The sequence below is a fragment of the Cryptotermes secundus genome, unplaced genomic scaffold (genome assembly GCF_002891405.2).
Source record: "Cryptotermes secundus unplaced genomic scaffold, Csec_1.0 scaffold497, whole genome shotgun sequence".
Classification (NCBI taxonomy): domain Eukaryota; kingdom Metazoa; phylum Arthropoda; class Insecta; order Blattodea; family Kalotermitidae; genus Cryptotermes; species Cryptotermes secundus.
The window spans coordinates 591,972-618,318 of NW_019730587.1; the positions used below are offsets into that span (position 1 = coordinate 591,972).

The following is a 26,347-nucleotide window of genomic DNA, read 5'->3' on the forward strand; positions in this document are numbered from 1 at the left end:
GGGAGGTTCATTTATACATATGCTGTACAACGCGTGGTACTCCTTTTCTCTTGGCGTAAACGTTTCGCCTTCGACCGAAGGCTAACAGGCTTCATTATACTAACGGAAATTTTAATTTGAACTTATACGCACTGTTGTATGGTCCCTATCCGCAGAGAAATCTCCACTGCGTCTTATGGCCGCCCACCTGTACAGTTCTCCAGGTACTTCGATTTCCCCTGCCAATCCTCGTTCCACCAACTGCTCTACAATCACAGTCATCTAGAATTGGTATAATAAGCTACAAGTAGCAAAAGTACCAAATGGTCTATATCACTCCAATAAAAGCAATAATTAAAGTATCGTGTTCACATTCCACCCCCTTCGCTCCATTTCTCCCAACGTCAATATAAAGCCCATTAAATTGTGGACACATTAAAATTCATTGTAAAATTTGCTGTAAAAAATAAATTGAAAGTAATAACTGATAAATAATTTTCACTCAACATGAGAACTATTTATATCATTGATATCAGCATTGACTGACATTGCTATAAATGCAACTGGTTATGAAAAACAAACTTTATATGGGTCTCTAAAGTAAGTCACTGTTGCTCTGATTTACCTTATTGGGCAATTGTTCCCTGAATTTTTCCGCCCTTAAAAATTCGACGACCTCCGCTGGGTATTTGAACCCGCGTAGTATGAGTCATGAGGTGGGAACGTTACCTTTAGACTACGGAGGTCACTCGTCTATTGTAGTAACAAATAAAGGTTTGATTCAGGAGGAAATTAAAAGGCAATTGAATCTGGGCAATGGTTACTACCATTCAGTCCAGAACATTTTGTCTACACATATGCTGTCTAAAAATGTAAGAATTAGAATATTCAGAACTATAACTTGCTGTAGCTCTGTATGGGTCTCTGACATTAAGGGAGGAACACAGACTGAGGGTGTTTGAGAACAGGGTGCTGAAGACGATATTTGGACCGAACAGGGATGAGGTGACAGGAGGTTGGAAGAAACTGCATAATGATGAGCTTCATAACTTGTACTCTTCTTCAAGCATATTCAGAATGATCAAATAAAGGAGAATGTGGTGGGTGGGATATGCAGCATGCATGGGTGAAATCACAAATGCATACACAATTTTGGTGGGAAAGCCAGAAGGAAAGAGACCACTCCGAAGACCAAGATGTAGGTGGCTCAATAATATTAAAATGGATCTTAGAGAGACAGTCTGAAGTGGTATAGAATGTACTGATCTGGCTGAGGAGAGGGACAAGTGGAGGGCTGTTGTGAATACAGTACTGAATCTTCAGATTTCAATAAAATGTTGGGAAATTCTCAAGAAGCTGCAAAACTGGTGGCTTCTCAAGAAGGGCTCAGCTCCATGGAGTTAGTTACATGTACAGAGGAATATCATAGTTATGTGAGAATGCTTTTACTTCTTCATTATAGGTAAAATAGATACACATTTAAATCTCAAATGAATTAGAGGACATTGTTATAAATATTACTTTTCAACATAGTTCTTGAAACGTAAAAATGAAAACAAAATAAAACAATATATAGCCCCTTAAAACTAATCTCTTGGTCCAAACAACAAAATTTCAAATGAAATGCAAAGAATGTTTTCAAGAGTGAGACTGCCGTGATACTTCTAGATTCACTTTAAGATAAGTTTTACTACAATAATTCATACAGATTAGGTAAGAATTAGACTTTCCTCTTCACAAAATGAATGAGTTATCAGAAATAACAATGTATTCTACTCTAGAGCACAACAACAAAGGTGCAAACTGTCTGATCAAAATACAGCACTGCAAAAATTTCAGTGTTCTTCCTACACAGCTGACTCAATTTCAGATTAAGAAAACTATAATTATTTATTTAGGACGCATTTTGAATTGCACTCTTTAAAAGAACTTCAAAGACTTAAATTATTTTCACAACAACTGGCATTAAATATGAATCCATAAAAAGTCTACATGGGATTCACAAACAACTGGTTTGATATTTTGGACCAAATTCCAAAGTTAGGTCCAGTATCAAGAGTGATGCCAGATTTCTTTCCTGTTTCGCATGCAACCGCTGGAAGAGAATCCTGATGTATATCGATTCTAGGAATGTGTAGTTGCCTACTAGCCAAAATGTACAAGCAACTTTTACATACACTAAGACAACAATCACACAGTTCCAGCAGCAAACTACTTCAGGCCTGTGCCTTCTTTTAAATCAGTGCTTAATTTCATGAACTTCCCTCTGAGCATTATCACCAAGAAAAAGGCAAAAAATGAAAGACAGCCTTGGGAAAACTACATACCACTCAATGGTTCTTCTGACTTTGGAACATTCACTGATATAAGATGTTCAAAATTTTTCTTTGAAAATAACAGTATCAATGTCACACAGTATACTGGTGAAAAAAGGACAATGTCACTTGATATTACAGTTTTTTAAAGTCTGTCTTGCATTATAATTCACTAAATTGTAGAACAGTGTGAAGTTAACTTATCACATTAAGCTGTTAAGTACATGTCACATAATAGAAAATATCTTTCAAGATGATACCTGAACTGCAGTCAGCCAAAACTCTGAAGTTCAAATCAAGATAATTAATATAACCTGACATTACACTTGTGTACATAAAGTAATTAATGGGCTTCTCCACATCTAGATCAGTTCTGTTAACATCTACATCATTACAGATGTCAAATATATGACAAGTCAATATCTACCCCCCTTAAAATAATGAACTCCTAAAGATATCCCATATATATTGATATAAGAGCTGATACATATATCATTGCAAGCTGCAGTGTCTATGGGGCCCTTAAGTAATGCCCACTCCTTTTCCAGCTTTTACAAAAATGTATACATTTGCATTTCTCACATTCAGCCACAATGGGTCTTTCTCTGCACACCATAATTTCAGGGGAACAAATCTTTCTCAGGTAGCAGGAAGAAGATAACCATAACTTTTACATAAGCAATTCAGAGGGACCAAACATGGGGTCATCGAAAAAGAATTACAGTATTATAAAACCTAGGTAAAAGTAAAAAGACCTATCATTCTAAAACTGTTGAACATATTGAAATCAAGTTTTAAAATGCGGTGACAGAACGTAAGTTTTGGATATGCTCAGTTGATGGTGGGTAGCAAGCGATGTCGAGATGCTTTTGTCAGTTGACCAATCTATACAATTTGTGTGCAAGACCTGCTAGTTTTACCTCCCAGTGCAAGTGTCAGGCAAGATGTGAACCATGCAGCAGAAGGCTCAGTTCGTTTTATGGTATGCAGAATTGAAATCAGTTATAACAGTGCAACATAAGTGGCAAAGTTTACATTCACTCTCGCTCACTCCAGGAGAAAAGGCACCAGATGATAAGGCTCTGAATCATCGGTTAAAACAGTTCACAGAAACAGGAAGTGATGTAAAACAGAAATCTTCAGGTCGACCAGGAACATTGGAAGAGAATGTGGAGTGATATTCCTGGCTGAACTGAAGATTTCTGTTTTGCAACACCTCCTGTTTCTTTGAACTGTTTCAAGCAATGATTCAGAGCCTTATCATCTGGTGCTTTTTCTCCTGGATGTAACCTTTGCCACTTACCACTATTACACAACCGATACCAATTCTGCATACCATAAACCACACACAGCCTTTTGTTGCATGGTTCACATCTCTCCTAACACTTACTTGCACTGAGAGGTAAAACTAGCAGGGCTCGAGAAATGTGACAGCCAGCCTTGTGCACAAGTTGTCAACAGACAAAAAGCATCTCAATGTCACTTGCTACCCACCATCAACTGAGCATATCCAAAACTTATGTTCCTTCGCCACATTTTAAAACTTGAATCATTTTGATATGTTTAACAGTTTTTGAATAATAGTGTTTTATAATCCCAGTGTTCTTTTTTGATGACCCTGTACATGTCAGAGTACTTACAGCCCCTGAAAAGCGTTATGTGTAATATATTTTGATGTATTAAACTGCATTTCTGTATAAACAAACTTCTTTTTAAAGTGATAAGTAGAAACAGAAAGCTAATTTATACTGTCACATAGCTATCTGCAAAAGATTAGCTCTAAATATTGATTCTTATGTCACTTTGGTTCTGTCAATGACAGTGGGTACTTCTATTTCCATACAACTACTAACTGCACTTGATATATATATATATATACACATATATATATCACACAGCAGATAGCTATGTGGTTACAACATTCAGTTCCATAATAAATGTCATATGTGAGACAGGTATTATTGCAGGAAGGGGTTCAGTACCCTCTGCCAACAGCGCAAATATTTTAAGTCAGTTCTTTAACATACGTGTAGTAAAAATGGACAGAGAAATTGCACTGTCTCCTGGGATGTGGCTTCGTGTAGTCCAGGAGATACATGCTAACATTCTGGAAGCATGTTACCTTTCATGTTGAGGTTCTCAAACAAGGCCACTGGAACCGGCACACACTGCCCTTCTCAAGACATGGACATTGCCTTTCTAAGTGTCTGCTTCATCTTCTGCTTATTTTTATCCCCTTACTCTGCTCTCAACACTTGTTTAGTGTTTGTCTTTCTCCCACCCATAACACCCTTTATTTCATCTCTCCTCACCTCCTCCTACCAGCTGAGCCATCATTTTTCCCACATCTCTATTCTTACAGAACACCCTTCTCAAGGCCCTCTGATTCTTTCATCTTCCCTTTATTCCTCTTGGTTAACAGGGCTCATATCTCATCTGTTCTCTGCCTGTATCCACACTTACTCTTCTACCCTGAAGATTCCTCCAAAACATCAGTAAAAATCTTCCACACTACACAACATCACATCCCAGAAGACAGCAATCTTAAGGCTACAAATTTGTGTACTATTATGTACTGACTTAAAGTAAGAATGTGTTACGGTCGCATGCTGATGCCACAGAAGTAGGTTAATGTAGGCCATACACTATTAAAAGATATGTACAGACATTAATGATGACATGCATGAAAAACTGAACTTTCAGCAGAATCATTTCTAACAAAATCAAGTCAAGAATATTAAATTATCTATAAAAGTAACATTCATTCAAGCATCATCATCAATTGTGATAGCCTGTCCAATCTTCATTTCAGATTCAGCAGCCAAGAAAACCGGTGAGAAGAAATAGCAGATATTCTGGAAAATTCAATTAAACAACACTGTTATTATTCTGACTTGAATACATTTCACAAGTTCACCCATTAAACAATTACTGTCCCCCCTTCAAACAAAATTAGCAAGCTGTCAGAAGCAACTGGAACCAACTGCATATCTCCTGAACAGGGAACAACAGAAAGATTCCTCCTTGGTAATGGTCCAAGAAATAAAATGTGCACAACACTTGCTAACCATTCTGATCCTACAGACCAGATTCATCGTCCACTTCTTCTGTGACTAATCTTAACCATTATTAACCTTCATTTGTTAAATTAAGTTACACGAGGTCTGTTCAAAAGTTCCCGAAGTGAGGGCATGGAGCAGCAGTGCATCAGTCATGTTTCCTGTTGTCTGAGTGACCTTGCAACCTGTTACTTACTGCCATGTGTTTCAGTGACTGCGATGCAGGTTTGGATTGGAGAATCGGTTTATTGGAACTTCACTAGTTGTAACTACAAATAATTGTTAACACTTTCATGATTACTGTAATTATAACACTCAATGTCTTCAATTCTCACATTAAGTCTTCAGAGGTTTCCTACCGAGAACTGAACTGAACAGCCGGTGTGATATAGCCTCCACATGGACCACACATAGAAAACTCAGTTCTACTGTTGCATAAGGAAGATGACACAGAAAACAAATCATGTGATTCCTAGCAAGCATCTTCATTGGTGCACTGTTGCCTAGCAACATGCATTAACATTCCTCCACTGAGACACATCTTCCATTATTGCATTGTGTGTATTCGGTTGTGTGGTGTTTACCAGTCCATTACCTAGCAACATTATGGCCATCCATGTTACATTACACAAGCCATTTTGTTCCAAGTATATCAGACGTTCCATTTACTTTTTATTACTGGTTTTGTGATTGACCCTGTTGTTTTCTTGCGTGTTCAGTATTGCATTAGCAAAGAACAAGGAATTTGTGTTCTGTTTCAAAGTAGATAAACAGCTGCAGAAAATGAAAACATGTTGCATGAAACTTATGGTGATGTCTTGCATCAAACAACCTAAGAACTGTTCAAGTGTTTTAAAAATGGAAGAACGTGAATGGATGAGGATGAGCGGTCTGGCCAACCTTCAACTTCAAGATTCAAATCTACGTATGACTGCCAAGCTGAAAAACATCCATGGAAATCGACTGACTGTCCCATAAGTTGCACAGGAGTTTGGAATATTCACTGGTTTGTGCCACATAATTCTAACAGAAGATTTAGGAATGCATCAGGTCTCAACAAATTTTGTGCCAAGACTCCTCCAAAGAGCAAATGATGAAAATCTTTTGAGAAATGTAATTACTGGTGATTAGACATGGGTTTACAGTTATGACGTTGAAACCAAAGAACAATCCTCACACTTGAAGAGTCCTGCTTTGCCTTGCCCCTACAAAACACAATAGATGTGCACATGAGTGAAAGCAGTACTGCCTTTTCTCAATCATCATGACATTATGCTTTATGAATTTGCTTCTAAAGGTCAGACAGCTAATCAAGATTTTTATCTGGTGATTCCAAGACATCTGCAGGATGTGGTACAAAGAAAGTGACCCAAAATGTGGACTGTGGGAAGCTGGTTCCTCCATCATGACAAAGTGCCTGCTCATGCAGCACTGTTAATTAGGCAATTCTTGGCAAAACATTCAATCTGTTCTTCCACAATCCCTCTAATCATCTGACCACTCTCTCCTGACTTTTCCTATTCCCTAAATTCAAACTTACCCTTAAAGGAAGATTTCAGAAAGCAGACATCATCACTAAAGTGATGAATGGCTTAAAGGCGATACCACAAACATCAAATAGCTCTTCCAAAAGCAGAAAATGCAATGGGAGAGTTACATTGCTACACAATGCTCTAAGCAAAGAAATATTATTTACAGTCATATTTCTGGAACTTTCTGACCACACCTCATATGTTAACTTTTGAGCCTGAAACAGCTAAGTCAGTATAGTGAGTGGAGATGGGCTGGATGACTGGGATTTGATTCAAACCAGCATGATTTCTGAACTACTCCATCCTGACTGGCTGTACAGCCTGATCAGCCAGGGGTAAAATGACCCAAAGCGTGAAGCTGACAACCCACCTCCATCTCTGGCTGAGGTTAAGAATACATGGAGCTGTGCTTACATGGCAATTTTACCTAACTTAACAGAGGTACTACATTTGAATAACATTAATATTAAAGTATATCTACTAAAACTATGATAAGAGTAAATAACTTCTAACTAAAGCAGTATATTGATGACAACTGGGATTCAAAATTGTGAAGTAAAATATCTGTTGAAAATACTCACACAAATATATAAATACCAAGAATACGTATCTGCTGAAACACTGCTGTCATGTCAGTAAACTGCTAACATCTTAAATAATGCCACGCAGCCGAGGTTGTCTTGAGCAGACCTTAGTGATGGCATTCATCATAGACTTCATGCTTACTTTCTCATGGCCACATACATTCGCTAGTATGTACAGCTGTCTAAAAGCATGAGGATTCTGTATAAAATCAAACAACACTTGTTACATTCAATATTACATACAATGGAGGAGTATGAAAAAGTAAAGTGATTAAATTATAGGGTATGAGTCCATTTATTACTATACACGTACATACCACTCCGCACTCACAGTGCATGACATACATATTAGCATCAATACATACAATTAGCCTCAGCAGGGCAGTGTTTGTTGTAACATTAGTTGGTCTGTCACTTCAGTGGAAACTCAACATAAACTAGGCTCATTTAGTTACACCAAAACCTGAGGATGGCAGAAATAAACGGGAATGTTGCAGCAAGTATTACAGTGTCAACCTTTCCCAGTGAAAGGGTATATCCACACTATTACAAGGGTCGTACTGAAATTCATGAGCAACAATTTTTTGTAAAGTAACATGCTTTATTATTGACAAACCAAATACACCACCTCAATCTACAGACCTTTCTTTATTTTTCCACATAATCACCACTTCTTTGTACACATTTCTACCAGCGTTCTGGGAGTTTGAAAATTCCCTTCCTGTAAAATTCCGTTCCAGCCATCCGAAGACACTGACGCACTGCTTTTTGAATTGCCTCCCTTGTCTCAAAACTTTGTCCACGCAGCTGATCCTTCACAAATCCAAAAAGATGGTAGTCGGGGGGTGCCAGATCAGGGCTATAGGAGGGGCGTGGAAGACTAAAATCATGGAGTTTTTTTGTTTTGTTGTTCTTATTTTTGTTAAATACTTAGCACTGAGGAAGCGCCTTCCTCTGAATCACTTGCTAGCTTTGACAACCAAATCTATGGGGGTGGGGCATTTGGAACACAGGTGAGTCAGAGACAGTGGCAGTTATCCCCCTCCTGGAAATTCAGTAGGGTAAAGAGGGGAGAAGCTGTTCAGATGTATGCTCTGAATCACTTCTCTCTCCCTCTCTCTCTCTGAATGATCATGAACACCCATATGAATCTTGAATACTGCCTGACTGACATATTCAATTTTAGAATGTGCCATTAAATTAAAAAAATCAAATTTTTCACATTTTTTCTGTTTATGGTTTGGGTTGTCAGGCTTCATCAACTTAACATGTATTGTTTATGGCGAGTTAATGTGGAACCCACTGCACACAGGTGTTTTGTCACAATGGCGTGTATGGAATTGTAACTTATTCCCACCAAAAGACTAATTTCTTCCACAGTGATCCGTTGGTTTGCCCGGATATGACCATCCAACGCAGCAATAACATCAGAAGTGATGACACGATGAGGCTGTCCTGGGTGAGCATCATCTTGCAGTGACACACGTCCCTCTCAGAATCTCTTATGCCATGCCAGCACACGCGAATGGGACATGCTGTGTTCGCCGTAAACAACAGACATGCGATGATGAATTTCTCATCCTCCTCCTTCAGAAGTCAAAAAGTGCAATAGACTTCGCTGTTCTTCTTTACCTGCCTTCATTACTGACGTTGGACAAACATATGTAGCGCTGACCTTATTTCCAGCACAATAAAAAAACGACTAGTGCGCAAGGGCGCATTGTCACTGTGCTTTCCCAAGTTCCCACCAGATGTTCATACCGTAAGTAAATTCCAGTGTTACCAACTTGCGCACTGTGTGGGTTATGCGTGGTGACCAATTTTCATTTGACTGCCCCTTATATTTGGTTGTTTCTTAATTTGGCATCAGTGGGGAAGTTCTTCTCCTGTTAGGTGAGGCCCTCTTTCCCTTTCTGTTACTCCTCCTGTCGATGACGCTCCACTCTAAATTCTTCTCATCTTCAGCAATCTCCATGCCGATACCAATAGGATTTTTGTCTGCTGTCCTTTCATCTGTCATTTTCTGTTTTTTTATTGTTGCTTTTTCTCTACCTCTTTACTACTGTTCCTTTTGCATAGGCTTCCAAACCGCACTGAGCCATACGCATAGTTGCGATGTGCCTTAGCCACTAGGTTAGGTTTAATATTTACTGCTTTTCCTATTACACTTTCAAAATATTCCCTGATCCTATTGCAAACACTCTTTGTTGTCACTGTCTAGACAGCTTGCAGCTGCACAATAACTTGCTAAGGGACTCTTTAATAGCAAGCTTTTTCCTACTTATATTAAAACTCAGCTATAATACGTGTCTAATCCACTACACAAATTTATATGTATTCAAGATATTATCATGATTATTTTAGTATCTGTGCTGCCCTCCAGTAGCAGAAATTTGATACAGTATATGTACTGTTCTCTAATAGCAGCAACGTGAACTGTGAAATTGCCGGAGGATATGTTAATGTGCAATCATATAATTCTTTATTCATATACACTGGGCATTAAAAACAGATATAAATTAAGAGTTTTTATCAGTTACTGTAAGCATGATAAAAATAAATGAATCCACAGATTCATGGGCACCCCACCACTATATTCAATAAAATGACTTCCAACTGCTTTTCCTAAAGAGATATGTTTGCAACTGCTATATGGGCAACAAAAGAAAGGTTCATATTATAGCAGTGTATGTTTTTCACAGTCTGATTGCTTGGTCTGTATATTCATGTATATAAGTACATAAAAACTGTCTTCATATTCAATTGGTATTAAAAAACAATGGCCATATGAATAAAACTTGATACTTTAAAAAAAAGTATTATGGTATGCACAATAAAAATAAATGAATGTAGATTCCATGGATAACAACATGATTTCCAATTGCATTCCTTCAGGAATCTAAAGTGCTTGCAATTACTATATGGGACACCAAAGATATAAAGATATGTTCATATAAGATTACACTCTGAGTGTGACGTGTTCAAACAAAACGGAGACTACTAACTTAACTCCGGCAAGGGTAAGTCCTTGCAGCTAGTCAGATAATTCCTAGAGCATCTTCCTAATCACATTCCACACAAACTAGTCTATTCACGAAACCAATATTAACAAAAATACTAATACTGCAAGATGAATTACATTCTTTGGGCACATAAGAAGTTTCATCTCTCAAAACTTACATCTGAAAGTTTGAAGCATTTCTCAGAGAAAGAGGAAACCAATTTCTTGTAGCAACTGAACTGCTTTGGGCTCAATTTGTATCCATTTACTTTCAGTTCTTGAACCTTGTCTTCATCCCTACCAGTGGCTAGCATCAGGATATCTGACACAATACTTTCCATATGGTGACGATACTGTTAAAAAAATAAGCACCAATATTAAAATCTGCTTTGCATATAATGTCACAACTCATATAGCTCAATATATATTACTGACAAGGGAAAACTGGCATATGAATCATCTCAATGGAATTAGTCTGTCTGCTGCTATGGGGTGCTGAGGAAGCAGGAAGAGGAGACAAGGAGAAGATACCATGGGGAGGTCACAATGCAACCGGTGGATGTCAAAGCTCAAGCAGGATGTGGGGAAACAGTGACCACTGTGGGTAAGATAAAGCTGCCAGGATCTATGGGTCCATGTCCTTCAGGCTGTGGCAGAGTGCACCAACTGGGCAGAAAGGGAGAAATCCACACACATACTCCCTGTCCTGCAGGGGTTAAGGCACTCCCGGTCACTATGGGAACCACCAATTGGCTTTGGCATACTGCTACCAACTGAAAGCCAGGACCCAGCTGAGCAGCAAGACACTGAAAGAATCTGCCACTGCCAATGAGCTGTTCCCTTGCCAGGCCCTTGTTGAATTACCCAAGTATTACACCCAGAATGCACAGATTGACTCCTGTGCGTTCATCAACGTGGTGAAAGACTGGGCGGTAAACAGCAACTCCTTCTGGGTAGTGACAGGACACTAGACAATGCCCTAAGACAAGCTCTTAAGCTGAAAGCCAGTCAGACCACTTGCAAGGCTACAAGAAGTGACAACAGTAATGCCCATGGGAGGAGAGTAAACTTAAGACAAGTGAAGTGGGGACTGGCAACATCAGGGCACTAGTCACCTGAGGATTGTCCTCAGACACTGGATGAAGAGTGATCAACAGTCAGGAGATCAGCATGAGCTGAGGGGACGAGCCAACTGCTGGTGCATCACTCCTACCCTTTCGCTTAACATTCAAAGTGTTTGCTGGGAGGGGCAAAGAAAGCTCTGAACATGAGGGCTGTATAGGGACAGCCCACACCCGACAATTGACACCAGGGTAACAGTAACCTTCTCCAAACCTGATACAACTGCAGGGCTGCCCAAGAGTGCCAAGTTAGATGTACATCCTGCAGACAGCATAAGGAGAAACCCTACATATCTTGAAGGAGACACTGGTTTTCTATTAGGTCTGTCCTATATATATAACATGGACCAATGAGAATTTTGGTCATGGATTTCAAAGAGGTTGAAGCCATGAATAACTGTGCTGGCGAAGACCAGCAGCAACTGAAGTCTGAGTCGGTAGTTGGCGAGTGCAGTTTGGGAGCTGTAAATGAAGAATCTCCATGGTTAGCAGCTGTAATATAGTACTGCAAAGTGAAGACAGCAACTAAGCAATGACCAGTGAAGACAACACAGTGGGTCTTAGCATGTGCTGCAGTGGTTTGGTAAGTGTGTGGGTAAGTGAAATTGTTACAGCTACTTGTAGTTATGAGCTCTAATTGTTCAGTAAATCCAGTTACCAGTCGAAACCCAGTGTCTAGTCAATACACATGACAATACTTACTTTCAGTGTCCGATGCAACTGGAATTTAATTTCTTGCTTCTCCTTTGGATCAACTGCTGCTTCCAACTTATGTTGTAAAATAGCAATTGGAACATGGTGGCTTGGTACTGCATCCTACAAAACGGTGAACACAAACTACAGTTCTTTAGCACATGATATTTATTACAAGAACAAAAAGGTGTACAGCAAAGACAACTTAGGTATGCTATGACTACTAGAAGGTGCACATAAGCAAAAGATTTTTATTTCATTTTTCCATTCAGTTTCTAGCAAAACCATCCCATCATGCTCTCGATTATACTTAGTTCTGTGTAACAACATGGGGAATGCATTCTAAACAAGGTAACACATGACTTCAAAGACACACTCGTTTCTTCCAAGCCACAATCTAACTATACAGAACCACAATAAAGTAAGGCATTAATGAACCATTGGCAAAACCCCTGCATTATCATTTGAACTCACAGTATACTGATGCCATTATACCAGTTAAATGCCTTTAGGGATTGCTGGGGACATTTAATTACACTACATTCTACAACACTGGGAAGGACTAAATATTTAAAAATTAATCCTTTTGATTGTGAATACATTATTACAACTAATATTTGTGCAGTGCCACAGCTCATATGGTTAGCAGTTGCCTTTTCACTGTGGAGTCTTGGGTTTGCCCCAGGTGCATTCATGTGAGATCTGTGATGCAGTAGCAATGGAGCATTTCTTTTTTTTTTTTTTAGTTTCTTAGGCTTTCTCACCACTGCTCATACTAATTTGTTGCTATCCATTGAGGTATTCACACCCCTGACTAGGCAGCACATTATCAGCATGTCATGGGGAATGAACAAAAGAAGACATGGAAGCAGCTGGAATGCTGAAACCAGGACTGTCGTGGTGGAGGCACTAACTATGACTGATATACAACATGAACAACATTTCATCGCGCATTTGAGGATGTGGTAGATCACAACAGTTACGTAGCCCATGATAATGTCACGCATGCCCTTGAAATTCTGCAGAACCAAGACACACATGCCTTGGAGTGACATATGAAGACACAGCACTCTGAAGAGCCATTAGCAAGACAACCAATTAGTGGTGGCCTACTGGTTTCAAAACAAAGCCAGGACCCAGGTGAGTGGTGAGTCTCTACAGAAATGTGCACCAGCTAACAAGTATTTGGCCCACCAGGCCATTGTCAAGCCACCAGAAAACTTCATCCAGAGGGAAGCAGCCCCTGCATTCACTAATGAAGCAAAGGACTAGAAAATGAAAAGGCACCTCATCATGTAAGGTTGCTCAACACAGACCTCAAACATGCCTTGAAGCTAGCCGTGAAGGCAGGAGCTGAAGCTCCCACAGTCCCCTGTGACTGGATGACCCATATGCTGGCAGTGTGTGGAAGTCACTCGTCTTAGAAGAGACTGTCAACAGAAAAGAGAACAGAAGGAATGCCTGAGAGGCAGCCAACTAGGACCTGAGGAGGAGGAGGGGCTGGTGTCATCACCCTCATTCTCATTGCACACTCAAGGTGTTAACCAAGAGGAGTAACAACAGTCTAAATGCCTATGGTTGAACAGATGAAACACTGCACCTCATGACAACTGACATGAGTCAAGACAGCTCAGTCAGTATAGCAACAGGCTATGGGTTGGTTGGCCTGGGTTCACATCCTGGCATAGGCAAGATTCTTCTCTTCACCAATGTCCAGACAGGCTCTGGGGCCCATCCAGCCTGGATTCTGGACATGGTTAGAAATCCTGGTCACACATACGGAGTGACATTGAGAGGTGGTGCCAACAATGCCACATCTGCGCAGCAAACAGAGGCCTGAAATACCTGCAGCCGGGGGAGGGATGAAAAATTATAACATCAGGGCACCAACTGCAATCAGCGTCACAGGCCCTTTATGCAGCATGATAGGAAATTAATACCCCTTCATTGCCAGGGACTACTACAGGAAGCCAGAGGTCTACATCATCTCCAACCAGCAGGCATTGATTACAGCTGACATGCTGTTGATCAACTTCTACTGCCACTTAAGGGTCTCAAGGGAACTACATAGTGACCAAGGCCAGAACTTTGAGTCATAAATCCTACAAGAGTTCTCATGGAGCCTAAAAATTTTCAAAGATGCACAGCACCCCTCTGCACACACAATCAGATGACATGTGGGATGGACAGATGAAGATGTGAAGAACCACCTCAGGAAGGTCATTTTGTCACATCATACAGACTGGGATGAGAGCCTATTCCTCTTCCTGCTGGCCCACACAGAGAAAGCATGGTGTTCAGAAGGGAGCTATGCCAGACCTGCAACGTATTCTTCTCATCCTCCCAACGAGGAACATCCCACAACAGACATGACAGACCTCATGAAAGGGCTGTGACATCCACCATTAGGCTTGTCAATATCTGAAGGCAGCCAGCAACAGGATGAAGGTCTGCTACACCCACCTAGCCAACTCTGGTGGATTCCAAGAAGGAGACCAAGTCTGACTGTAGTGTACAATCTGAACTAGAGGAAGGCAGCTGTTGCTGCATCAATCCTGTGAAGGACATTATGAGGTGAACATCTGAATCAATGTAGTCTACAGGATACAGAGATGACTGATGTGGACACAATGACCCTTTGAGGAGGGAGTACTGTCAAGGCAGCTGAGAGGAGCATCACCTGGCCTGTGTGTACTTTTCATTTGATCAAAATGTCAATATCTGCACCTTTTAGATCATTCCAGAGGCTGGAAGGCCATGGGAGCCTCAGCAGGCACAAGAAAATTCTCAATGTGTTGACTGTACATAACAGTAGCCACAAAGCAGTGAAGCAGCAGCAAAGCACAAACATGTGTGCAGCATCCTGTTACAATTGTTCAAATTAGCATCCATGTTTATCTTCTGTCAAAACTGCAACACTTCTTACATTCTACACTTCAACATTACATAACACAGTTTTAGTAAAATGTCTGTAATATAAAAACACCCGAAGATGACTGTTTGAGGCCGAAACATGTAGTGTTGAAGTGCAGAATGTCAAAAGTGTTGCAATTTTGACGGAAGATAAACAATGGGCGCTAATGTGTGCAGAAACAGATATGAAGCAGTAGGTCCTGTTAGTCATGAGTTAGTAATTGCAGACTGGTAACAAGTCAGTTCGAATAGTAAGTCACTTAACAGTTCAGTTGAGTGTAGATGACGAGATAATAGTTGAGTGGAGACAGACAGAGTCTGAACAAGATGAGAGTGCAGCGACTGAGCACTGGTATTATGGTGAAATAACAAACGGACAACGAACCGATATCAACACCATAAGTGGCCATTAAGAGTGACACAGTAACTACTCCAAATAATGACAAACATTACATACCCTGTCTCTACAGTTTGGGGTTCGTCTCTGATCCAGAAGTGGCCTTATCACAGAGTAAACAAATTTTTACATGTTCCAGTATGGTATGAAAATATTATACGAACTCCAAGGTGTGAAATACAACTACCATACAACATGGCAGGGAAAAGCAATTTAGAATGCCAGGTTCAGATCAAAGTTAGGGAAAATCTGAATTGAAGAATAAATATCACAACAATGAGGTTATTAAAAAATTTGATATTACTAGGTGTGCCTACTAAATAGATTGAGATCATAAGAAACATCTTACTGAAAGTTTAAGTACTTTAGAACTTATCTCCTTCATAGTAGTTCCCCTGGGTTCCTACACATCACTGCATGTGTTTATGACATGCCTTAAAGCATCTTAGAAAATCATTCCATAACAGCTTTTTCAGCTGCTGACATTTTATTCTGGACTTTCTCAACAGACTGAAAATATGTTCCTTTTCACTGACTTTTCACTTTTAACTTAGAAGATGGCAAAAAGTCACAAAGAATGAGATCTCATGACTAAGTGGTATGATCAAGCACAAGTTTCTTTCTGGCCAGAAACTGCCATACCCAAGAGCATAATGTGTGCTAGGATGTTGTCCTACTGAAGGATCAAACCATTCTTTCAGAACTCCTGTCTCTTCCTTGCATTTCAACACACATTCAATGCATCACTTCTAATTCATGGTTTGACCAGGTGAGACACTCTCAGCCATAACAACTCCTTTGGCATAAAAAGATGATGATCAGCACTGCTCTGATTTTGGATTTTGATTTTATTGCTTTCTCTGATCTTGGAGAGTATGCGGATTTCAAAGCACTACCATACTCAAACAATCATATCAAATTCTTCTGCTAACATTCTAATGCTCAGACAGGAGTCCTAAGTTGTTTTTTCTTCATGTTCTTATCAAATTTCACTGTCACTGCAAGACCAGGTTATTCATCTTCCACTTCTTCCCTTCCCTCTAAAAATTGTTTAGGCCATTTAAAAACATGTGCCCTCAATACGTTATCTCCTCCATACACTTCATGTAAAAGCTGATATGTTTTGGTGATGGTTTTCTTAAGTTTCCTTACAATTTCATGTTACCATACCATTCAACTTTTATAGCTAGCATATTCTGATGCACAGCAAAAACACTTCATATAGAGCTATGTGTATTAAATGAACATGGTGAAATGTGTGTCGGCAGGTGACTAGGGGAAGATTCAAGATCAACAACCATGCATTTTGTTTGTGGATGGTGGAATTAGCTTCAGCACTTCCCATGCAGTTCAATTATTTAATAACCACTCCTATTAAAATCCTTTGACTTTTAAAGCACTATTACTCACATTAACAGGTGGCAGCTTGGTTTTGAATGACTTCGGTTTGTGGCTGATTTGATAACCCAGGAACTCAGAGACATGCATTGATCCAACATCCAAATCCCCATATTCTTCCACATGACTTGTGTTGGTTTCCGTTCGTACGATCTCGTATTGATGATGCAAAGATTCTTGGAGTAGATCTTCCTATTAAATAAAATTATACTAGTTAATACAAATCAGAGCAAAAATGAAGTAGCAGTAAGTAAATGGGAACTGTACTGTGTGAATAATTTATATAGAACAATTTCAACTAAATGCCTTGGAATAGATGTATTCTCCAAGAATTTAAGCCTTAGCCTGTAACTTAAGAGAAATGTTATTTCACACTATTTCTTGGTATGAGATATAAATAAGGAAACTGAGCTAACCCATACGTGAAAAGAATACTGGCATTACAGTTTACAACCTAAATATGACAAATGAACAGGAAGAAAACACAAACATTTGAGGGCTATGCCTGTGAATGACAATTTATATGGATGCCTTTGGGGGCTTGGGCCAAGAGAGGTGTGAATGGAAATTACATCAGACAGCATTACCAGAATAATGGATTTTGCAAGTCTGATAATAAAGTTTGGGAACTTGCCACCGTGTGCTTGCTGTGGCAGCAGTGAGCAGAGAAACCTCAGTATGGTCTGGCGATGTTGGCATACCAGCATTTCACAGCTGTGCTGTTGTTGACCTATGGCAGTCTTCTTCTGAGTAAAAAAAAAAAGTAAAGGTATCCCTGCAACAAGCCGTGGAGGCCCATAGGGTTGTGAGATGTTGAGGTTCCCACATTTTCTAGACAATTGGCTCACAGATGGCAGTAAGGTTGTCAGCCTCACATGCCAGTTGCCCTTTACCCTAGAGAATATTCCTGGTACTCATTTCTGTTAGAGGCTGAGTCAACCCTAGAGCCATAGTGAGGCTGGAAAGATTAGGTCAATTGAAAAAATCCAATGACCTAATCGGGATTTGAATCCGCGACCTTCTGGTTGGTAGCATACTGCCTCAACCAACTATGCTACCGCATGCTCCCTTCTTTCTGAGTGGCGCCTATTATTGTCTGAGTGTGTTTGGGTGTGCCATTGGGAGAATATCAGAACAAACATTAAATTTCTTGTTAAACTTGGCAAGAGTGGAAGCAAAATCAGAGAGAGGGTATTGCCAGGTTACAGGAATATTATGAAGGAAACAGCAGTTTACAAGTGGATGACATGTTTCTTCTGAGGGGAAAGAAAGTGTCACTGATGAAGAGAAATCAAGACAGTCTGCAACAAGCATAACTGAAGAGAACACTGCAAACGTTCATCAAATTGCATGTGAAAATCGTCGGCTGACTGTCAGGAGCACAGCAGAGCAAGCAAACATTGACAGAGAAACAGTTAGGTAAATCTTGACTGAAGATCTTGACATGAGGAAGGTGTGTGCAAAAATCATCCCAAAGAGCTCACTGAAGAACAGTGTCTGTGAGGCAGTTCTTAGCTAGTAAACAAGTAACTGTGCTGGAACAGCCTCACTGTTCACCGGATCTAGCCCCCAATTACAGTTTTCTGTTCCCGAAGATAAAGGAAATATTGAAACGAAGGCATTTTGATGAAACTGATTACATCAGGAGTAATAAGATGGTAGCTCTGAAGGCCATTCCTCAAAACCAGTTCCACAATTGTTTTGAAGGGTGGACTAGGCGCTGGCATCATTTTGTAGCTTCTCAAGGGGAGTATTTTGAAGGCAAACATTGTGATATTCAGCAATGAGGTATGTAGCACTTTCACCGCGATGAGTCTGCAAATTTTACTGTCAGACCACTTATAAACATGAGCTATCACTTTACATGAGGACAAAATTATATGAATACCACATCAAAAAATGTTTCAGACAACCTTGTATTAGAGGTAAGGCTCAGAAAATAATGCCAAAACCTCAAATCAGTAAAAAATTAATAATAAAATGTTGTGCTATCATGATGCAGTACTTGTGTCAGAAATGCAAACGAACACATTTGGACAAATGATTGAAGTGTTTCATTAAATATAAATAAATGTGTTGCCATAGCCATCATCAGCATTTCCACCGGGTGGGTATTACTATGAAATTCTTCTAAAGTCTTCTCTATTCTTCTATAAGAATTCCTTTTCTATCTCCACTCATTCTTTCCTTACTTCCCAATCACTGACTCTCTTTATCTTGTTGTCTGTTTCCCTGCAGTGACCATTCATTCATAACAATTATTTTTGGTGTTTCTACAGGTATCCTACTGTCATTCATGTGTAACACATATCTATCCAGTGTATCCTTAATTTCACAGAGATATGATATCCTCACAGCATTTAACTATGAAGATTATATTCCTCTGGAATTTACTGACATTTCAGAGGAATGTGCTGTCTCCACCTTCAGGTAAGAAGACCCTGAAGATGGTTGTAGCATGTTCCTCTGGAAAACACTGGTAAGGATCTACCAGACTACATGGTGTCACAAACCCTGATGACGGTAATTTTCTCACAGTGCAAGAACACTTAAATGTTTAACAACATAAATGATCCTTCCAGGTACAATCTCAAAAGTTTGCATTATGCAGCTTATGGAATATACAAACTTTTATCTTTAACACATTCCAGTGTCATTAATTCTAATCTGTTTAGTATGAAGATACATTATTTCAGTATCTACTTTTAAAAATAATTAATATTTGCTATGAAAGTCACTAGTTCATACAATATATGCATATTACTCATAACACAATTCTTTCATGGCACTTTAAAAATCATACTAACAAAGTTTCACCATGTCAAACAGGATGCATAAAATGGCTATACCTTCTCAGAGTCCTGCATCCACATTACACTGAAAACATCACCGAGGAAAGTCTGTCTCTGGCTGTCATAGTAACATGCATAAGAGGATTCATGTGGATCAGCAGCAGTTACTACAAAGACTGCAAAAAAGAAAAACACACAGTGGAAAAGTGCCTTGATATGCAAGTTCAACTGCCTCATGTCAGTAATGACACCATTACATCCATTCAGTTAAGATTATCTTACTTAATTTTCAAATCCACTGTCTCTCAGAGAAAATTTCAGTGAACCTAATCATGAATATTACACAAATAAAATGGTGGAAAACTGACATAGGCATGCATAACTTCTGGTCATTGCTAGGGAGAGCCCTTCTGTCAGTACATCACATATCTTCCTACAGAACAAATTCAATTCTCTATCAGTCTCTTAATTTGAGTTATTTCAATCTTATGAACTTTTGGAATATACCTACTGCTACAATTACTAACCTTAATAAAAGTACACAGTTCTCTATGTTAACCTTCCATGTGTGCACGTGTGTATGTTACTGTCTAAAATATCTTACAGGGTGCAACGTGAGCAGGCAACCATACAGAAGAAAAGTCCTTTGTGTTGAACACAGATTTCTGGTATGGCAGTTATCATTCCTAATGTGTGTTGAAAACAGAATCTAGTGTAGCGAATGGATTTTAATTTGTAAAGTAGTGAATAATTTTTAGCTTTTACTGAGCAAATGTATAAACATGGGAGAGTTTACACAGAAATCCTAGCTCAGAAGGCATCATTTCAAGCCACAGTTACATCACATGATAGCCAAAGCTCTTGTAGGCAGCTTGCAGATGTTGGGACATTTCAGACAGAGAGGCAGTAGATGAGTCATACAGCAGTGACAGCGATCAGGGGATATAGTAATTTATCGCTGTATTGCTGAATGAATGCTTCTGCAACATGGAAATTATAGTCACTGTTTTGTTCCAAGGTAAGTGCTGTACACTGATAAGCTGAACACAAGTTATGGTCAAACTCTATTCATTGTTCAGAAACAGTTTTGTATGTAATATAAGGTACTCTGATCTATACATAACAATGAAGTCATTCCTTTTATTGCCAGAATACTTTAACTGCATGCTTTACTGTTGCAATGGTGGAGAATTAAAAGCAGATTTGTACACATGGCGTATTTGTCTGCTGCTATGTTGGCACATTCCTCTATTGCCTCCAGACCACTAGCAGTGCATGTATCCACTACAACAGTGATGGTAGCAGCCTTGCATATTATTAGGAACTGTTTATCCCCTTATCACTAAAATTACATCAGAGAACACTAAACAAAAAACCCCCATAGAGATAGGCCTTGAGCTTCCAAAACAGTGTAAGGCGACATTCAATATGGCTGCCAGGGTGGGGTCACCCAACCCCCTACGTTATACAGCACCCATAACATGAGATGCTCTGCAACTACACCAACCCAGCACTAAATTGGTGGCAACATTTCTAACAATGCAAAGTCTCCCATGTTCAAACATTTGCCCAGTACATGCTAAAAATTATTCACTACATTACAAATTACAATTAATTCACTACAATATCTCCCAAGTGTCCTCACTTCCTCATAACATTATAGAGAACCTTGGTACTGAAAAGAAAAAAACAAAACAGCACACAACAAAGCAAACTAAACAAACAGCACACAACAAAGCAAACTAAACAAAGTCACAAGTAAATTCATCTGTAAACATTTCTTGGAATTAATGGTTAACCTAATTTTCCCTCACTCAGCAGTTTTTAGATCTGTCAATCATCCTATGCTGCTGGTCCTTGCAAGCACAGTCCTTCTTGGGTCCGAGTCCCTTGGTACTCAAGACCATATATTACTGTCTCAAAAATGAGACTTCCCCTTTTGTTGCCTCCTACGACTCTCAGGGTCACAGTGGAGGTATCTGAAACCACCTCCACATTGGACTCTTTCTGATATGTGATCCGTTATGTCTCTTATCTTCCACAGTCGGATGGATTCTCTCTGATTTTGCTTCCACTCTCACCAAGTTTAACAAGAAATTTCACGTTTGTTCCGATATTCTCGTGATGGCACACCAAAACATACTCAGATAATAACAGATGAACTCAGAAAAAGATTGCTATTAATCAAAAGCAACACAGCTGTGAAATGCTGATATGCCAACATCATCAAACCATACTGAGGTTTCTGTCCACTGCTGCCATGGCAAGCACACAGTGGTGAGTTCGCAAACTTTATTGTCAGGCCTCGTACATAAATTATTTTTTAAATGCCATAAACGTATTCCTATAGTTCTTGTGTAATCCCATTAAATTTAAATATACATACTGTTCAGATCATCTGGCAAGAGGCTGTCAAACATTGAACCGGATTCACAGGCCTCCACATAAAACACCAGCTGAACAGAAAAAGGCATTGGAATACAACAGTTAGAATACAGAGAATATTACAAATTACAAATGAAGCCACTTTTACTATCTTAAAGTGCAAGATGTGATCAAATAATTCCTGGACTGACCATGAGATGACATAATTGCTACTAGCATGAAGTTCTATTGCTAGGTGAAGATACAGTACAGTCTGCTGAGCTACTTTGTGCTCTGAATACTGATGTAGCATGTGTGATTGTTCAGTAATGTCTTGTTAGGTACAAGAATGTGTTATTCCAGTTTCAATTTTTGTGTACCCAGAAAATGGATGACTTGAAAGAACAGTGTGTCTGCAACATATTTTATTTTAAATTGAGGAAAAATGCTATGGAAACCTTCAAAATGTTGAAAGTATGTTTTGGAGAGCAGACAATGGGAAGAACACAAGTTTTGGAGTGGTTTTCCATGTTCAAAAATCGTACGACCTCTGCTGAAGATTCCAAATGGTCAATATATCCATCAACAAGCAAAACAGATAAAAATGCGGACTGATGGATCAAGTGAAGGGAATTGTTCACAAAAACAGAAGCATCGCTATACTTGAAGTCACGTTTTGGGAATTTAATTTCGATCAGTACAGACCATTTTGAAAGACAATCTGAACAGGCATTGGACTGCCACCAAATTCCTGCCCCATCTGCTGAGTGAGAAGCTGGAGCATCATGTCACCATGCACCAGAGCCATCAAGGGAGGCGTGAGAGATACACAACATTCCTTTTGAAGACTATCACATGTGATTAGGCATGGGTTTATGTGTATGAGCCAGAAACCATCTAACAGTCATCTCCATGCCCACAAAACACTCAAGTGTTATGAGCATGTTGTTTTTACCCCTGACATTCAAGGAGTTGTGCATTACAAATCTGTTCCACAAGGGCAAACTGGAAACCAAAATTACTACACTGATATCTTACAATGTCTGTGGGAAAATGTGTGAGAAAATGGACCTGAAAAGTAGGATTCAGGGAATTAGTTTCCCCACCACAACAATGTGACTGTGATTTCACACCCTCCCTATGCACCAGATCTTGCGCTGTGTACCTTCCTTCTTTGCATAAAACTCAAGACTGTATTAGAGGAAAAGAGACTTAATGATATCCCCATGCTTCAAGCAAAATCATGGGATGCACATGATGAGTTTCAAACAACTGACTCCAAGAAATGTTTTGAAAAATGGGATAATCACTGTGGTCAGTGCATAAAGTCCCAAGGTGACCATATTGAATGGGACAACACAGTTTAAAGGATAAGTGTCAACGTTATGGAGCTATATCAAGGAAACAGCAGCTGCGGTCTAGAAAACCTAAATTATTGGTCTCGGAAATTCGTTGCGCAGACCATGAGACACCCTCTTTCTGCTAAAGTTGGCACTAACTTCGCCGATAAGCAGTGGTCACTTGCAGACTAAAACCATGGAGTTTAGTTTAATCAGTTTTAAGCTTTTAGCATGTTCATTCACACTACTGCGCTATCACAGTAACACGCAAAAAAGCAAAACAGCATTACGTTTCAAGGTCAGAAGCCACAAGTTGCCATGAGGTTACCCAGTGTACCAACAAAGTTATGAAACAAAGGTGTACTTCACCAATTTACAGTATCATGAGATTCTGGGCCAATGCAACTGTTTGACAGTCAACATAAAGATGCTTCAGGCATGATTTTTAATTTAAGAATATGCCAAATAAGTACACACATCACACAAAGTATTTGAAGATAAAGCAATGTCAGTTTCACGTAACATCATTACTCAGGGTATGTATACAAATTACACAGAGGAACGGTTCTCTTTACAGCTAAGATCTTCACTTTGCAAGACGTTACACTCTCACTTCAAGAGTTGGTAAGCTCACATTGACGATATGAGAGTTCTGGAACAGAACAAGGTAGAAAACAATGTACTGAGAGACAATATGTGTGGTGGCTTGTGTCTGTGCAACAGTAGAAAATATACAACACACCACTCGGCCTAACACACGGCAACCTCAGACTCTCTCTTATACAATTGAATTTAGCGACCATACAGGGAAAGAATTAAATCCTATCTCCCCTATCAAATTTTGAATTAAAAGTAAAAATATGCAAGTTTTGAAGTATTTATATAACAAAGAAACGAAAAGCTTTAAGCAATAATGGTTTCAATCTTACTTACCCGTGCAAACTGTCTCTTAACTGCCATTTTCCTCAAAGCCCTTTCAAGATCGTCAGCATAAAGTTCATCACGAGGAAATGCAAGGAGCCCTGGTGCACCATGGTCAACAAAGTTAACAAATACATGATCACTCGGTCCACTGTGCAAATAGATACACACAAGAATATATTACTGAAAAGTCTTACATCAATAAATCATTATAAAGTGTCATATGAATTCAACTCTTGTGACTTAGATAACAATGTGTATGTTTCTGTGTTTGAAAAAAGACATTTTATTTGGACTTTTCATACTGTTTTAAATGGATAACATTAATAGCATATGCACTCTATCCCTCATTTCATATATAAAGTGTGTTCAGGCTCTTTTACATGGAATACAAATAAAATGATATTGTGACATGATGCCCGAAGGCCAAAACAGTGAAGACGTCCAGTGATAGGCAACTGCTTGTTAAACAAGTTTCTGCAGCAACAGATACTCGAGCAACAACAGAGAACTGTTGGGAATGATGTTTTCTCTTTGGCCCATACAAAGTGGTAATAAAATGGTGCTCAGTTGCCAGTTGGGCTGCGAATAGAAGACTTTACATGTGCTGTAGTGAGACTGTTATAGTTCCTGTGTTAAACTCTGTAGCCAGGAAATAGAGTGTGTAGAATGTAAGAGACTGGGGATACTAGTGTGCCTAACAGTGAACTGTAGTGTGGAATCAGAGATAGTGTTATAGCTGTTTGTAGTACAACCTGTAAGTGTTCAATAAATCTAATAATCCAAAACCCTGTCTATAGTCACACATATACACGTGACAATATATTATGTCATCTACACACTTTGTGCATCAGAACATACAAAACATTAGGTATGAAACTGTTCTATATGTCAGCTTTAGGGTAATTCAGACGGTGCTCATAGCTTTTGTCCTAAATAAGGTATTGCATATTGGTTCTGTCTGGTGACACAGGATAACAGCAAAACCTTCATTCCCTTTTGGAATATAAATCACACTGGTAATTGTGAAATTACGAAGTTATTTCAACTGTATATTCAAAGTCCAAGAGTACATAACAAGCATGGAGATGCAATGTTGTTGGAGGTTTCACTGCATTAAACATCCACAAAGTCATTGAGTGTGACACAGCAACAAAATGATGCTAATGGTCATTGTTCACTTCAAGAGTTAATGTTATGTATATACATGCACAAAATGGTGACAAGCAGACTTCTGACAGCATTCCAAAAAATATTTTTACGTGTTCAGTGGCTGCATACAAATGGTCTGTATTGGTAACTGGATCTACTGGACTCTTGTAAAATGCAACTGTAAAGAACTATAACCGTTTAATTAATTTTGGCACTCTACCATTCTTCATTGGCTACATCCTGTTGTGTGCCCCAAATATATACAGGCATTAGGTTAACTGTTAACACAACAAATATACTTGCTTTTAATGTCTTACAATCTGACTTCCTATTCATACTCGTACAATAGCATCATAAGGCAGTTATATATAGGAATATGAAGTACAGTTACTGAACTACCAATATGGATCCATATCAGTGCAATGTGTCATATTATATACTAACAGATAAAATTTGCTTCAAATTGTTAAGTGTTACAGTTAAAATAGAAGATACAAAATAAGATAAAAGATAAGATATAAAAAGATACACCATATATCGAGATTTACAAAGTGTTGAATATATTATGAAAATATTAAAATATAAAAAAAATACACCAACTGTCAATAGATTTTCCGTCAAGTGCAACAATATATATTTTGGTTACTTATTTATCTCATCTGCCTTACATGTTTCGGTTCCAAGGAACCATCTTCAGAGGCACTTACAACAAATCATGAAAACACTGGCACAGCTCCACATCCACAGTATGTAGTTATTTGTGGAAACTATTACATATATCGGCTG

General features: G+C 39.0%; 1 protein-coding gene across 3 annotated transcripts in view; it reads right to left on the reverse strand.

Moving 5' to 3' along the window:
- Positions 1-1,408: 1,408 nt before the first annotated feature.
- Positions 1,409-26,347, reverse strand: part of LOC111866360 (legumain) — a 48,593-nt gene continuing 23,654 nt past the window's right edge. For 2 of the 3 annotated variants that reach the window (XR_002843128.2, XR_002843127.2), the window contains exons 6-13: positions 24,422-24,560; positions 22,171-22,240; positions 19,842-19,960; positions 17,005-17,184; positions 12,294-12,407; positions 10,650-10,823; positions 7,467-7,668; positions 1,409-5,149 (exon numbers count right to left, since the gene is read on the reverse strand). Coding sequence is in view for 1 of the 3 variants with exons in the window: in XM_023855228.2 (XP_023710996.1) it covers positions 7,537-7,668; positions 10,650-10,823; positions 12,294-12,407; positions 17,005-17,184; positions 19,842-19,960; positions 22,171-22,240; positions 24,422-24,560 (928 nt within the window). In the remaining 2 variants the exon portion in view is untranslated. The remainder of the gene's footprint in view (positions 5,150-7,466; positions 7,669-10,649; positions 10,824-12,293; positions 12,408-17,004; positions 17,185-19,841; positions 19,961-22,170; positions 22,241-24,421; positions 24,561-26,347) is intronic. The other variant, XM_023855228.2, reaches the window with a different exon arrangement.